At 45.7% G+C, this 16,378-nt stretch overlaps 1 protein-coding gene across 1 annotated transcript in view; it reads left to right on the forward strand.

Annotated features, from left to right (window-relative positions):
- Positions 1 to 9,199, forward strand: part of Ptcd2 (pentatricopeptide repeat domain 2) — a 31,491-nt gene extending 22,292 nt beyond the window's left edge. The window contains exons 9-10 of the mRNA XM_057789734.1: positions 2,973 to 3,086; positions 8,444 to 9,199. Coding sequence (XP_057645717.1) covers positions 2,973 to 3,086; positions 8,444 to 8,668 — 339 coding nt within the window. The 3' untranslated portion in view covers positions 8,669 to 9,199. The remainder of the gene's footprint in view (positions 1 to 2,972; positions 3,087 to 8,443) is intronic.
- The last annotated feature ends 7,179 nt before the right edge of the window (positions 9,200 to 16,378 follow it).

Genomic DNA, 16,378 nt, shown 5'->3' on the forward strand with positions numbered 1-16,378 from the left:
GGCTGTGCCTGTCTTCCAGGCCTGGGACTCCTGAGTAGCCGCGCCAAGATCACAGGACTGACAGGCACAGCCACTGCCACTCTGTGGGTTTAGATTTCTGACCCTGCCTGTCTCTCACGTTGTTACAGAAGTATAGTAATGTCTTTTCCCAAATGAGAAAATGGTTTGGTGGAGACACACCATGAGCCGTCGGGGGGAGAAATGTGTCCACGCATGTGGCTGAGGCGTGGGGCTCATGCACTTGCAAGGCAGCTTCTGTTCTCTGACATGGGAGGACAGCCAGCTGGCACATGGGTAGGACCAGCGTGTTGTGGTTAAGGAACCTTGAACTAATGTTAAATTTGATTCTCTTTGGGAATGCAGTCAAGGAATTATCCATTATTTGGAAACTTTAATGAAACAGTCTTATTCTTTAAGAATTCCCACTTGGGAAACTTGCAGATATCCGGTCTAAATTCTTCGTTTCGCACTATAAGCCTGTTTAAACCTTTGTATTCTGGGATGACAAAGAAGAGACAGTGTGCACAGTGAAAGCCCCTGAGGCGGCTTTCAGATTCTAGGTCTTTTTCCAGCCTGAGCTTTAAAACGACGCACAGGCTTCAGCGTTTCCAAGGCTATCATTACTTGGAATCCTTAAACAATTTGTAAGCCTGACGAATGGGCTGGCAGTGGGGGCCTGTTGAGTCAGTATTAGTAAAAATAGATGAAAGTTTTCTTTTTCTTGGTCTGTTTTAAAAATCAATATCTTACATTTAAATCTTTCGCTGCTGTGCATTAGAATTTAAACTCACTTGATCCTCCCCTAGCTTAATTTTCTTTTTATCCGAATTGCTTCTGCTGCCTGTGTGACCCAGAGGAGCTGGTTTCTTAGTTCCCAGCTGACTCTTGCTACATCTTGCATTCATGTAATCTATGACATCACCAAGACCCATGCATGTTGACTGTAGCCTGTCAGCATCAGAAGAACCACAAGCTCTCTTTGGCAGTGCTGCCCTCACCTTGGTGAGCTGCTTCCCTTGAGATTTTCTTTGTCTCTCGGGAGCCCATCTGTGGGAGATGTAGCCATGGTGTGATGAGAGTGAGGTAGGAGACTTTGAGATGTAGGGCCAGCATGAGTCACCGTCCCTGTGAGGAGCTATTGAATTAGTGGTGTCTGGAGGATACAGAGTCATTTTCCATCAGGAGTGTAGCCACTGTAACCTGCTGGTGAGCTAGCAAATAACCCATGCATGTGCAACCCGAATTAAGCTCAGGTTAGTTTTTAAAAGGACACGAAAGTAGGAGGGGCATGTTGGGAAGAGGACGTATTCCGGACATAGTGGCATGGGCGAAGAAAAGGAAATGGAAGGTGGGTGTGGTCAAACTTCATTATATACATGTAAGAAATAGTTTTGAAAATACACTTTTGAAGTTGGAAGGAAAAAGGCAGTACCTAGAGGACAGTACTATGAGGTCACTGGGGGTGTGCTCTCAGGAGGGATGAAGGTAGTTGTAAGAACATTGTAGAAAACTAGCCAGGCCCCACCATCTGCCCTCCTGTTTCCTCTCTGAGATGCGATCCCTGCTTTCATGTGTGCTTACTCATTGCTGTCTGCCATGGTGTGACTCGGGGCAGAGCGCCTTCCCTGGCTGAGCTCGGGGCAGCCCCAGGCCCTGAACCTCCAGAACTGTGAGTTGATGACCTTCCTCCCTTCTGTTCTGACAGAGAAAATGCAAACACTCCACATGCAGACTATGAAAGAGGGGGCGAAACGGTGCAGCTAGTTCAGTGTGAAGGAGGAGACGCTGCCTCTCCTGGGGACCTGGGCTGTAAAGGTGTTCATTCCTGTTGGTGTAATAATTTCTTGTTTAAAAAGTACTAGGTTTTAATTTTAATGTATACATGTCAATCAATATAATATAGTATGGTGTGTTTCCATGGCTAACTGCTATGCATTTATTCAGTATGCGGCTTTACATCAATTATTTCTAGTGTTAAGCAAAATTATTTAGTAACTAGCAAAGGAAAGATACAATTTGGGGGAAAATATATTTTGAAACTAACACATCAAATTATAAACAGTGACTAACACAGACTGGTGACTTCTCAGTTACTCTCATTTTTTTAAACCTTTTCTCTGTGTCTCAAACTGTCCTAGTGAGTACTGACGATTAGAAGGAAATGAGCCTTGCTTTTCCGTGTGCTGGGTGTGCCAGGCTGATGGGAAGTCATCAGCAGGGCCATTTCACAAGTTTGGTTTGGCGCCCAGTTTTGAAGGTTGTTAAGAGGTGCAGTGCAGATAGACAGGCTTCACTGAGACCTCAGCCAGCTTCCACTCCACTTGGCACAGTGTGCGTGCTGCAGTTAACCAACAGATGAGAGGTGCCGCCTTCCTCCAGCCAGACTTAGGGTACAGTTGATTGTCATGGCCCTTGATCCTAGGGGAAAGAGGGCGGAGGGAATGAACATTTTCCCTTGTACCTCCTGTGTGCTGGTTTTTCACGTCATGTTCACGGTAACACACGCAATGTGGGACTCGACACTACTGTTCCCATTTAACAGATGAGGACGTTAAAAGCAGAGTTTACAGCTGGGAGTCTCGTAGCTAGCGTTTGCCAGGGTTAAAATTTCAGCCAGGCACCAGTGGTGTGTGTGTGTGTGTGTGTGTGTGTGTAGATGTGTATGCAGAGGTCAGAGCATAACTGTGAATTTGTTTCTTGTTCTTTTTGTGGAATTGAGGAATCAAACTCAGGCTTGTGTGGCAGGTGCCTCTGCTCTGTGAGGCACCTCACTGGCCCCAGCTACAGCAATGCCATTAGCTATAGAAAAATATATTTTTGCTAGTGAACATGTATACAAAGCACTTAAAAAACAAAAAGCATATCTGAGCTAATGAATTAGGAAATAATATTAAAAATTGGTGTCTGTCAATGCAGGCTCATCTCAACATTGAAAAGCCTGTTAGCTCAGTCTTGTTTGTTCTTTTATTCAGATTTTAATCCATGTCCGGTCAAATAGGTTGGAAAACCTGGTAAAGATCTTACAGGACACTGTTGACAGAAGTGTATCGATGTTTGTGAAAAGACACGCGTTCTCAGAGGAAGTGGTAAGTGTGCCAGTGCTGCAGGTGGCACTGAGTGCAAGGGCACCCTATGCTCACCTGGCGTCGTAGCCCTGAGACCGCCTCTTCAGCAAGAGGCCAGACGCAGTAGTCTCTCCCGTGGTCTCAGGGCTCACTCGCTCAGCGCGAAGCCTACTTTCTCCTGGAGTGCTATGGCTTCGGGCCCCCAGGGAGCCGTCTCTTTTGTGTTGTTCCTTCCCCTCTACCATTCTGTAGGTACTTTTCCTTTTTTCTCTCAAGTTTCCCATAGCATGAATAATAAAATCCCAGAGACGGATATTGGGGTTCAACCTGAAGATCAGAAAAGCAAAGCAGCCAACCACTAGAGAGTTCTTACCTTTACCAAGTCTTCAGACCAAAGGGGCGAGATCCTGTCTCCATAAATCCTCAGACTCCATACTCTTCTGAGTTACTGGCTCTTCCCCTTTATGTTCCTCTCTCTGCCCAGCCATATCGCTCCTGACTCAACCTCCCTAGTGCTGGGATTAAAGGCATGTGATCCCAAGTGCTGGGATCACCTTTGTATGAGCTCTATTTCTCTTTTAGACAGAGTCAATCTTGTGTTTCCCGAGTCCTGAGATTAAAGATGTGTGCCACCACTCCCTGGCCTTAATGACTGACTAGTGTGGCTGCTTTGTCCTCTGATCTTCAGGCAAGCTTTACTTATTAAAACACAGATAATATACCACTGTAGCATCCAGTACCTTCTCCTTGCTCCTCACTCTCCGCTAACCCTTGCTTCCTGTTTGGGGGAGAGAATGACCAGTACACTGTCAACTGCAGGCTGTGGTTGTATGCCCACGGTGACGGCGTGTACCTCTCCAGCATCTCCACTGCTACTGGACATTGTCACACTTAAGTCTCGTCAGAATGTCCTGTCAGCATTATTGTGTATACTATCTGTCATCTAAAGAAAACAGTTACCCTACAAATGGATTTAGCTAGGAAAACTGGACCTTACAAATGCCAGCTCCTCCAAAGTTAATGTGATAAGGTAATGACCTCAGGAAGTATACCACTGTACTTTTTCTGTGGCTTGGCTTAAAACAAGTAAGAAAAATAGCTTCTTTAAAGGAAGGAATGACTTCAAGATGCAGCTTGGTGGTCCTCTTCCCCAGCCCTCAGAGGCTGCCTTATTTATCTCTCACAAGGTCCTGGACTCACTGATCCAGCTAGGTGGGGATCAGTGAGCTCCAGAGCTCTGCCTCTACCTCTCCAGCTTCCAGATTAAAAACCCGCCTTCTTTGATCATTTTGGCTTTTTACATGGGTTCTAGAGATCAAATTTTAGTTCTTATTTTTGCAAAACAGATATGTACTTGACAAAGCTGTCTCCCCAAGCCTCTCCATAAAGTCTTTCTTCACATTTATCTGTTTTTATATTTCTTTATTTTGTGTTAATATATGGTGTGTGTGCATGTATGTGCATGTGTTCATGTGTGTGTATGTGTGTGAACACAGATGTGTCACAGTACATGTGGAAGTCAGAAGACTTTCGAAAGATGGTTCTCGCCTTCCACCATGTAATTTTGAGTCCAGGTTCTCAGGCTTGGTGGCTAGCACCCTGACCTGTTGAGTCATCTTGCCATCCCTAAAAATGTGTTTTCGTGTGACAGAAACACTATATCAAATAAAAAGGTGAATCATCTTGAAGAAAATACTTTGAGGTTTTTACTCATATAACAAAGAGCTGACCAACTCTAATGTGGAGAGTTCTTTTTGAAAATTACGAGAAAAGAACCAATAACCAAATGCTGAACCAAGATAGGATTCACTTAGGACTTGAATGCTTTCAACCCTCGGGAAGACTCTCAGCTCTAACAGTGAATTCCCTCGGAAGCCCCATCATGAAGTGAGATACATGGCCAGGTACATTCATATATTTATATTTAAATTAATGTAGAAAACCAAAACAGCTATGAAAACGTGGCTAAAGAGTAGAAGTAGGATTTCCCTGAGTGTGTTTGTATGTTTGACTTTGCAAAATAGTAAAAGCTTCCCAAACATTAAAATTAAATTGAATGTAAATGAAGAGGAAACAACAGTTCCTAAAATTGAAAACAGAGTGTAAGGGATGAGCTCCTGTGCCTCACTGTGGCGTGAGACACAGCAGAAGTTAGCGCTGCCTGCTTGAAATGCAGTCACTGTTTTCAAAACCTCCTTTATTACTTACATGTACCTGTGTGTGCCTCTGAGTTTCTTTCTGTCATATGTGTCCAGGTGCCTGCAGAGGCCAGAGGACATCTGGTCTCCTGGTAAAGGAGTTAGAGGAGATTTTAAGCTACCCAGCTGGGTGCTAGAAACTAAAGCTAGCTCCCCTTCAAGAGCAGTAAGCACCTTAACCACTGAGCCATCTCTTCAGCCTAAAATGTAGTCATGTATACCTTCAATGACATGTGAAATGGTTGTGGGAGGGAGCGAAGAACTAAGAAAATGTGTTAGTACAGGCGGCCCTGCCATTAGCAGTCATGCCCACACTGTCATTTGTTCTGACCAAGTGACCTGTGGGTTGGTCCTCCTTCCTTGTTCCACTTTCCTGTGCTTTGCCAGTTCTGCTGATGGCTGAGGTGGCAGGATGGGCACCAGGGAGCAGGAGCACTTTCTCCATCATGCCGCATCCCAGCTCTGTCTTACCTGTTCCCTTGCTTCTGCTTCTTCCTGATGGCAAAGGAGTTATCAGGAATCTTACCGGCAGGATTAGCTTCTTCCTACTAGAGGGCTTTACTCTGCCTGGGTTGTGATTTTCCTAGATCGTGTTGGAGTAAGTTTTAAAAGCAGAGGACATGGAGATATGAACAGATTCTAGAGTGCACAGATGTGCTTGTGTGTGCTGGAGATCATGTGTATACACACATGCGTGTTTGTATGTGCACACATGTGTATGTGATAACAATGCTGATGCAACTTCCGTTTTTCTCAGTAGTTAATTTTAATAAATCATTATGGCCTGTTATTGCCCATTTATGTCTAAAGCACGCAGACAAGCCTCACTGAAAATTCTGACGTAAGACTCTTTCACTTAGAAAACCCACCCCGGGCTTCAGCCTGGTCCCCCTGATTACCTGAGACTTTCAGGGAATTGCTTGATGAGAAATTAATTATACAACTCCATACCTTTTGAGCTAGGTTTTTTTGTTCATTTGCTTCTTTGGGTCTCTTGTTGTGTTGTCATTGTTGTTTTCTGAGGCAAGGTCCTGCTATGCAGTCCAGGCTGGTCTGAAACCTAGGAACCGCCTACACCGGCCTCTTAGGAGCTGGCATTTCCACCAAATGCAGGCGTGTGCCTGGCTTAGCTAGGTCCAGTTGTGTGTGTGTGTGTGTGTGTGAGAGAGAGAGAGAGAGACAGAGACAGAGACAGAGACAGAGAGACTGATAGAGACAAAGACAGAGACAGAGACAGATTGTATATGGACTCTAATAGTATAAAACTATTTTTGAAGATTTTATTTTATTTTCTAAATTTTGCATGTCTTGAGTTTTTTACCTACATATATGTCTGTTCACCTGTTGCATGGAGTGGCCTTGGAAGCCAGATCCTCTAAAACTGGGGTTACAGATAGACTGTGAGCCAGCATGTGGGTGCTGGGAACCAAAACTGGGTCCTCTGGAAAGCAGCCAGTGCTTGTTACTGCTGAGCCATCTTTCCAGGCCCCAAACTCTATATTTTGAAAATGCTGTACTTGGTGTTTATATCAATAGTTATTAAAAGTGTGTTGAGTCTATCAACTATTGTAGATAGAATACCACAGAGGAGTTTAGGAAAGAGCTTCTGGTTTCCTGTAGTAATGTTTGTGAAAGTGCTCCAATATTAGCTGTTTTCTCATTGGCTTTTGAAAACTGAGTTAACAGAGCAATATGATGTGATTTCTTACCTGCATCCCATGGCTGTTGGGATGCTGATGACAGTTTCTGCAGTGATAACCCACTGTGGCCTATGCAGCTGGGTGAATGTCCCTCCAGTCTGTTATGCTGTGCTTCTCTGGGAAGCCTGTACTGTAGACAGAAGTTTCTGTCCCACCTGGTCCTGCAGCCATTCAGTCCCAAAGACACACTTATATTAATTATAACTGTTTGGCCTGTTAGCTCAGGCTTATTATTAACTAGCTCTTACAACTTAAATTAACCCATAATTCTTATCTGTGTTTAGTCACATGGCTTCAGTACAGCATTTTCATCTTGCTTCTTCTGCGTCTAGGTGACAACTGCATCTCAGCCCTTCCTCTTCCCAGAATTCTCTTAGTCTGGTACCCCACCTATATTTCCTGCTTGGCTACTGGCCAATCAGCATTTTATTAAACCAATACTAGTGACAAATCTTTGCAGTGTACAAGAGTGTTCTCCCATACCCAACATGAATGTGGCCATCATCCACCATGAACTTGTGGTAAGGAAGCCGTTCTCACAGAACATGAAACTGATTATCTGCAGTTCAGTCGGGAGCCCGTGTTTGGAAGGATTTATTTAGAAGATGTCCAAAGGATGTTAGGAAGCTTGATCCCGCTTAACTTGCCTTGGGATGCTAGGCTGAGTCCTCAGTTAGAACTGAACTAAGTAAAACGTAGGCTTTATGCAGATCCTGATTCTGAGCTGACCCGCTTTTGTAGGGTTAGTACCGTGGGCGGTGACTGCTGTTTCTACATCAGGTCTTCTACTCTGTCTCAGACTCTCTGGCCAGTGGTCTTCTTGGCATGCCTACCTTGATGTTCACCTCCAGAAGAGATTCTGGATTTCCCCTCCAATCCTGGGCCTCCCTGTCCCCCATCTCAGTAAATGGCAGTGTCCATCACCGTGTTTCTAGGACCCCAGTTAGGAAAGTGACATTGACCTCCTCTCCTTCAGCTGGAGTCCCTCACTAATAACACCCACAGTGCACCTCACCTACACTTGCCTCTCCTTCTTTCCTGTGTGTTCCGCTGTCAACACCATCTTTTCCTCCTCTGGGCTATGATGGGGGCTCCCCCATCCATTTATTCTCTGGGCAGCTTGTTAAGTCTCAATCAGACCATATAGCCCTTGTCATCCCCTGGCTTTTAGGGTAAATTCCGAGCATCTTTCCTGGGACTATATGTAAAGTCCGTATGATCTGACCCCCTGCTCACACCCATGCTTTGTTGATTCCGCTGGCATTCGACCTCTCCCAAATATGTTTTGCTGTAGCGTATGCTTTGGCTTCCTTTTATGAGGTTCTGAACTCTGTGGCTTCCAGAGGCTCTTAACAGTCGCCCGTGCCTGTGTGCCCTGGTGTTTGTCTTTGTGTGTGCGCAGGACATTTCTGAATGCCTGTTTCTGCTTCTTAGAGGATAGGACGACCACATTGTGATGTAATGACTACTCTTCTTCCAGCTGGCCAAGGTGAGGGACAAACTGAAGAACAATCCCACACTTGCGGCCAGATTTGATGAGGTCTATGGGAAGCTGCACGTTAACGGGCTGGTCACTGTTTACACATTGGATGCTCTGCTCTGCCATGTTCCCCGGGACAAGAAATCCAACACAATGCTGTTAAAGAAGAGGACAGTCAGCCGACGGACCTTACAACCTCTCAGCCAGTCCCTGCTGACTGAGTAACTGTGTTTTCAGCCTCCCAGGTGAGGAGCTGCCGTGGATGAATCATTGGCTTCTCTGAATTCCGTGGCACTGTGCTAACGCCTGGTCTCCCTACGTCCCAAGTCCCCTGGGTGGTGACTTGCCAATCAAAGAGATGTGAAGAGCTAGCTCAAGCAAGGGAAGCACCGTTGCCACAGAAAGGCAGCTTCCCCTATGTCAGCCACACCAGACTAAGGGCCACAGCCACTAACGCAGCCCAGCACCAGAGCGACACTCAGAAAGTACCTGCAGGAGGAATTTCCCGTGGTCTCGTCAACCTTGAGTGACCTTTCACAGGAGAGATGCCTTGCAAGGGATGTCCTCGCTGAATTCGAGAAATCTGAAACCCTCTTCTACCATGGAAACGGTCAAGGCCTTCTCTCATTTCTGCCGTCATTTCCCCATCTACAAAGTAATATTGCCCGTGTGTGCTGGGATGATCTGACACTTTCATTCAGGGTTCGGTAGAGTTAATCTTTCTCCAAAACAAGAAATAAAAGGTACCTGCACAGACTTGAGCTTGTGTTTTTCTTTCCTTAGCATGTAAACAGAACCAGAATTTAGCTTTCAGAATTGGTAAGTATGCTGAATTTAAATGATCATTGTCTTTGTCATTGGCAAATCCTGATTTAAAAACCCTGGGATGCTTAGTTTTCTGTGCTACTTTTCTATTTAATATCATAAATACTTGATCCTGCATGTCACTGTGTTTGCTATGCACCTTCTGCTTGTGCACATTATTTTTGTTATTTGATTATTACCATTATTATAAAACTTTATTGACAGCGGGCCGTTTCTGTGACAGTTTGAGATGCAGCTTGGGATGAATTGTGCATGTGTGATCGTTTCCAAAAGGAGCCAGGAGCCATCTCTCTCGTTCTTGTTTCTGAAGGCCCAACCAGGTGTTGAACCCAGCCGCAGAGAACAAGTGGGCTTCAGACTTGTCCTTGAGGCCATTTCCAGAATAAAGTCTCTTCACTTTGTTGTTCTTCTCAGGCAAGAACTGTCTGTAGAATCAGACATTTTAGAGTCAGGGAAACGTCCCACATCTCCTAACTCCCTCGCCTTTCAGGTTAAGGTAATGGCCCTTACTGGCAGAACCAATTAGGGTGGGGCACCAGATTCCTGGTCTGGTGCCCTTCCCACAGGGTCACATTATTATCTCTCTGACTGAAACCTTCCTCCTAGATCTTTAAGGACTGTTAAGGACGCCATGACTTACCCCGTGGCCTCAGGCTGTCAGTTGGCTCATTTGGTAAGTCGGGCTAATGCCGGCACACTGACTTGTTTGAACTCACCGAGAACATAAAGCAGGCAGGCTGTGCCTGCAGAGCAAGTGCTGTACCACATCATCCGCTACCACCTTAGTGTGTGGCAGAGTAGCCCCACCTTCTGAGGAATTGCGTGAAGGGGGCCTTCCTCCTGCTCTGACCGTGCACAGGAGCCCATCTCACAGATGTCAAAAGGATTTTGCCTGTGTTCTATGAAGCATTAGACATCCTCATTTAAAAACAAAGCCCCAAAATTTTTGTCTTCATAGAAGATAATGGAGGCAGGTGTTGTGGTGAACATCTTTAATCCCAACACTCGGGCGGCAGAGGCGCGTGGATCTCTCTGAGTTCAAGGCCAGCCTAGTCTACAATGTGAGTTTCTGACTTTTAGGCCACCAGAGCTGTCACCCAGAGAAACCCCGTCTTAAACAAGAAAACAATGGCTTACAGGCATCTCTGTGTGTGGTGTTTTGTAAACAACAGCAAAACTTGGCAGTTTCTGTACCTTCAGAGCCTTGAGAATAGACCTTGCCTCCTGCCCCCCAACTTAACCTTGTGTCTTTTCTTGCTGAGCATTTAAATGGCTGTAACATCTTAAATAAATGTGGTGAAGATTGCTAGGTCACAACCATTCATTAACAAAACAAGAAGGAAGAAACACAAGCAACTTTGTGGACAATAAATAGCAACCTTCCCTAGCCCCTTCTCTCCTGAGACGGGGGCAGCTGGCGCTCTGCTGTTGGCAGACAGCTGTGAGACCGGTTAAAGTCTTAGTGCCCAGGTAACTAATGTGCGGTACTATAGTTGGGCACTTCCTTAAAATGTGTTCATTAGAAATTTAAAAATTTAAAAGGCAGGATTGTTCCTTTGAGCTATAGCAGTGGGTCTCGACCCCTATGGTGGCCAAACAACCCTTTCACAGGAACCACAGTATCAGATATTTACACTGTGATTCATAACAGTAGCAAAATTACAGTTATGAAGTAGCAACAACAATAATTTTATGGTTGGGGTCACCACCACATAGGAACTGTACTAAAGGGTTAAGGTATTAGGAGGGTTGAGAACCACTGCTCTTTAGGTACGTGGGTGACAGGGAATTCAACAGAAGCAGGAACACTTATGCCAGAGTTAATTAAAGAAGTGGCCACCATATAGTAGGGGTTACTGTTTGTTAGGTTCCTGCAGAACCTTGGATAGGTATCTCATTGAATCCTCAGGGGAACCCTCTGAGGTAGTTATGACCCTACTACCTGGGAGAAGCTCGAGTTCACAGATTTGATACCAGCAAGTGGAAGACAATGGCATTTCAAAGCAGGCAGTTGGGAAACATGGTTTTAATTACACGACTGTACTGCCTGCACGTGTGTGTACACGTGTGTGTGCACGTGTGTGTGTGTGTGCACACATGCTTGAGTGTGTGTGTGGCTGACTTTATTCATGCTTTGTTCTTTTCCAACCTACAGCAGAAGAACTTAGCAGAGACAGCAGAGGGCGCCCCAAGTCTCCTGTTTTGCTTTTGGGGGGGGTACCAGTTTTCAAAAATGTCTTCCACTTCTGGAAGATAGAACAGAGATTCACACTGCAGGCTACACAGGTAAGGTATCCATGTACCTTAGGAGGTCCCCAATGTTGTTTTTATTTAGGTTAAGAGTTGTCTAATGTGGAGAGGGCGTTTGTAGAAGAGAGAAACCTTTGGAGTTAGTCCTTCACAGAAAACGTGAGTGCAAGCGTGTGAGGGCCTTGATACACACTTGAAAACACTAGGTGACTCACTGGAACTCTCACCCCTGGAATATTCCGTATTTAGGGGAGGAAAATCATGGTATCCTGGAGAAGTTAGCTCTGCCCTATTCAAAGAATTGTTCAGAAGTCACATTTGTATTCCATGAATCCAGCTCATTTACTGAGTCTTCGTAGAGTATTGATTATAACGAGATTGGGATTCAAGTGAAATACATTCCTGCCAGAGACCAGAACGCCAGGGAGGAGCAGAAGGACAAAGGCTGTTGATCAAGAGGACTTACTGAGAAATCAGTGAGCAATTCTCAGAATCCTCCAATGCACCAGAAGGAGGCTCTAAAGCTGAACAAGGAGACAGTCTTAAGGCTCAAACCTCTCGGAGAGAAAGCTACGGTGAGCATTTTGTGCACACACTGTCAACACTGGCATTCAGTCAGGAAGGCTCTACCATTTTCCCATGGGCCTGAGGCTTTGGTTCTTGACCTGGCTGTGCCCATGTCAACAATACTCATTCACTCAGGACTTGACTCACTCGAGGCTTCCTCCATTGCTCACAATCTCACATGTTTGATAGCTACCTGCCCCAACTCCTATAGAATTCTGAAGTTAAATTAAATCTGAAGCCGGAATTATTTCTCTTTGAATATGATGTTAAGCAGGCTTTACATAGGCTTTTGTATTTGGGGCTTGAGGTAGAGAGAGAGAGCATAAAGTTTCCTGCGCTGTGCAGAGAGAAGGTCACTTTTTGAGCCCATGGCCTCTTGTCACGATCTCTAGCATGAAGCTTACTTCTACAAGATGTGTGTTCTGTGGGCGTGGGGTAGAAGGGGGTCTTCCTTTATAACTCTGTCTGGACTCAAGGTCATCCTGCCTTAGCCTGCCCAGTGCCCCTCTGCTTACCCAATGTCTTCCTTGACAAAGGGACAGATTAGACTCAGTAACCTCACTGAGGAATAGCAGCTCTGGGCTCCCACACCTCAAAATGACCTTAATCTTGTGACTATTTGGCCCTGAGCTGGTAGCAGGACTTTGAAGGCTGTAGAGCCTGTAGGAGGTGTGGCCCGTCTGGCAGACATAGGTCATTAAGCCAGACTTGAGGGTTAACCTGTCCCCAGTTCCTTTCTGAATCTTTACTCCCTGTCCCTCTGCCAGGGGAAGATGAGAGCTGCCCCTGCCCCGCGGTGCCTTCCCTGCTGTGGTGGACTGAAATCTCTGAAACCATGATAAATCATTCCTTCCTGAAGTCATTTCTGCCAGACAGTTTTACCAAAGGAACAAGAAGAGAAACAATTCTAGTCCTGTGGGGTCCACAGCCTTTGCCACCTGCTCAGAACTGAATGGTGAGCTCAGTGAACCGTAGGTGTAGACCAATGATACAAAACTAGTATCCACGTAGAGTACTCAGATCTGCATTCATTTCTGCTTTATTTATTTTTAAGGCAGGGTCTTGCTTTGTAGCCGTTACTGACTTGCAACTCACTGTGCAGCCCATGCCGGCCTCTAACTCATGCTCCTCCTGCCTCAGCCTTTTAAACCTTTTTTTTTCCTTTCCAGGCATTTCATTGTCTGCGTAAGGACCTGGTCTTTCCGGTTATCAGTTATCTAATTTCACTGATATGCTCTTGTGCAGGATCTTTGTAGAGAGGTGGAGGGTGGGACTCAAAGGGGCCAGCACTCTGCTACCCCGACAGTGCCAGTTTCTCCCATGGTGATGGCTCCAGGTCAGCGGGTGATATGAGCTCCTGTGTCTTTAAGCTGCAGGGTTGGTGACAAGCCAGTCTAAAGCAGATCAGGTGAAACTTGTTACGTGTCAATAGATTTCTTTGGATTCCTTTGTCCTTGAATTCTACTTCCTCTTTTCCCTTTTTCTGTTCTATTTTCTGTCTTCCCATCATTTTGTCAATGCTTCCGTCTTTAAGGGAAAAAAAAAAAAACAATGTTAGGTCCCCTTTTGGGGTGTTTTGTGACAGGGCTTGGCTTCCTATGCTCTCATCCTCTCCTGACTCAGAGGAGAGGCCGCTTTACTGGAAATTAGTAGAAACCCAAGGTTTGCTTTAGCCCTTTTTTCCCCCTAGCCTAACTTTATTAGAAAGAAGAAGGGAACAGGCCAAGATGAGAAAAGCGACATCCTGGAAAGCCGTCTTCCGCTCCAGCTGCCTGTGGACAGCAGCAGGGCCATCTGGAGCTGCACCTTTCTCCTCAGCACTGTCTCACGGGCCAGCATCTTGTGCACCCTGGGGCATGAATTACACCTCTCAGAGGAAGGGAAAGGCAAGAAAAGCTAACCCCTATTTTTATTGCAACCTGAGGTACATTTCCCAGTTGTTCAACAAAGAATATTTAACAATCTTTTACCATAAACCACACCAAGAACAGATTTAAAACACAGTGAAATGTGTCTGTTGGTCCTGCATCCCCACACCGGATGTTCAGATCCCTCAAAACAACTCCAGACCTTGATTCAGTGCCCAGCTCTGGGCTGTGCCCCATCTTTTAGCTTCAAAGATGCTCATTACACCCACACTCATACTATCTGATTGCTTTTGCCCTTATTCATATTTCACCTAATTAATATTACTATATTTGGTGGTGAGGAATTTCCATTTTTAAATTGATCCAACTTGCTCTCAAAATTGGCAAATGGATAGAGGATATTCAGTCAGACTGTGGCAGGAAGTGGAGAATGTTTGCTCCTGAGATTAGGGCAAATTGCAAAGCTAATGAAGACTATAGATAATGGGGAAGAAATGAAGCCCATACTTCCTATGACTCGGTGGGGAAGCAGCTATCACCAGCTCCCACAGCACACTGAGACAGTGTGGGTGTTGTGGAATGCTGCCCTCTGGTCATGTCCATCGCCGTCTGAAAACTAGAGCCCCATGATGACCTTCCAGGTCAGGCCCACTAACATTCCCTGATGGAAGGAGCGGACTCGCTGTGTCTACAGAGGCCCATGAGGGGCACAGAGCACTGTTCAAGAGGGCCCCACCACTCCCAGAGTATCTCTAATATGGAAGTGCCTGGTGATGACTGGGGAGGGGACTTTTCTTTCTTGGTGTCCAATTGTAAGCTGACCATATTCCTGTAGGTATCTCCTTGCCCTTGCTCATGCAACTCCAGTTAAACTTATTGGTTCAGCAAGCTAGCCCTGGGGTAATCATTTCCTAGGTCTGTTGATGGTGCCCTTTCTGGGGTGGGAAGATATTTGCTCATGTCTCCCAAGGGAACAAAGCACGACACGCGGGGCCACCCTTGTCTAGAGTGGTTTTAGAAGCATTCTCACCACCAAACATGGGGATTTCGTGATAGCAATGACAATCCCTTCCATTCTTTCCTCTTAGTTATACTATACATCTAAAACAATGAAAGGCTTCAACATCTAATGGAGAGAGAGAGAGAGAGAGAGAGAGAGAGAGAGAGAGAGAGAGAGAGAGAGAGAGAGAGAGAGAGAGTGCCTTGGTTGATTCCAGTCAGTGCCAGCAGCTACCATGGTAGTAACCACAGCAAAATAGTGACATGCAGGGCAGGCCTCTTTCCTACCCACACTCTTACTAACCTCAGTGGCTGGGAGCTGGAGAAACCTAACCTGCCTGCAAGCGTGTGGCAGTGTTTTCCCGGTAACCAGTAGTTTCGCAAAGAATAAAAATGAAAACCACCATGACCACTGTAAGGTTCCTTTTCATGAGTTTCTATACGTGGGAGAGACACCTCTGTTCCTAATGGCTGAAAGTCTCAGGAATGGGCTGGCAGCTCTTCTCAGGGCCCAGGGTGAGGGACACCCCTAAGATGTAGTCCCTTTCCATCTTTCCTCAGCTACTAATTTGGAACCCCTGAAGTCTCTTTATAGAACAATTGTTTGTAAGCCACAATTGCAAAGCCCTAGAGGGTGCCAGAATACCATTCGGTTTAACCTTGGCAGTCCTAAAGACCACAGACCACGGTGCACAGCTGTATAGTGTGTTTCCCATCCAAGGGCCTTTGTCAGAGCAGAGGAGGGGAGGCTGAGAGCCACAGCCACACCTAAAACATGATGCAGCTTTCTTAGTCACCGAATCCACTATGTAGACCACAGGGGTTGTGAACTGCCACCCTCTCCTGTCTCATTGATGGAGAATGTCTAGGGTTTCTAGTGCTGGGATAAAACACCATGACCAAAAGCAACTTGGAAAAGACAGGGTTTGTTTCAATCTACAGCTCTCGGGTTACACTCCATCACTGAGGGAAGTCAAGGCAGGACCCTGGAGGCAGGAACTGAAGCAGAGGCCATGGAGGAACACTACTTACTGATTTGCTCAGCCTGCTTTCTTTCCCAGTCAAGACTACCTGACCAACGATGGCACTGCCCACAGTGGGTGGGATCCTTCTACATCAATCATTAATTTAAAAAAAAAAAATGCCCTACAGATTTGCCTATGGAGCAAGCTTATGCAAGCATTTTATCAATTAAGATTCCTTTGCCCACACTTTTAATCCCAGCACTCGGGAGGCAGAGGCAGGTGGATCTTTGTAAGTTCGAGGCCAGTCTGGTCTACAGAGTGAGTTCCAGGACAGGCTCCAAAGCTACAGAGAAACCCTGTCTCAAAAAAAAAAAAAAAAAAGAAAAAATTCTCTTTTCCCACATATGCTTAGGTTTGTGTCAAGTTGGCAAAAACCAACCAGCACAGAGAATGTTTGGAAC

The sequence above is a fragment of the Chionomys nivalis genome, chromosome 15, assembly GCF_950005125.1.
Source record: "Chionomys nivalis chromosome 15, mChiNiv1.1, whole genome shotgun sequence".
NCBI classification, from domain to species: Eukaryota; Metazoa; Chordata; class Mammalia; order Rodentia; family Cricetidae; genus Chionomys; species Chionomys nivalis.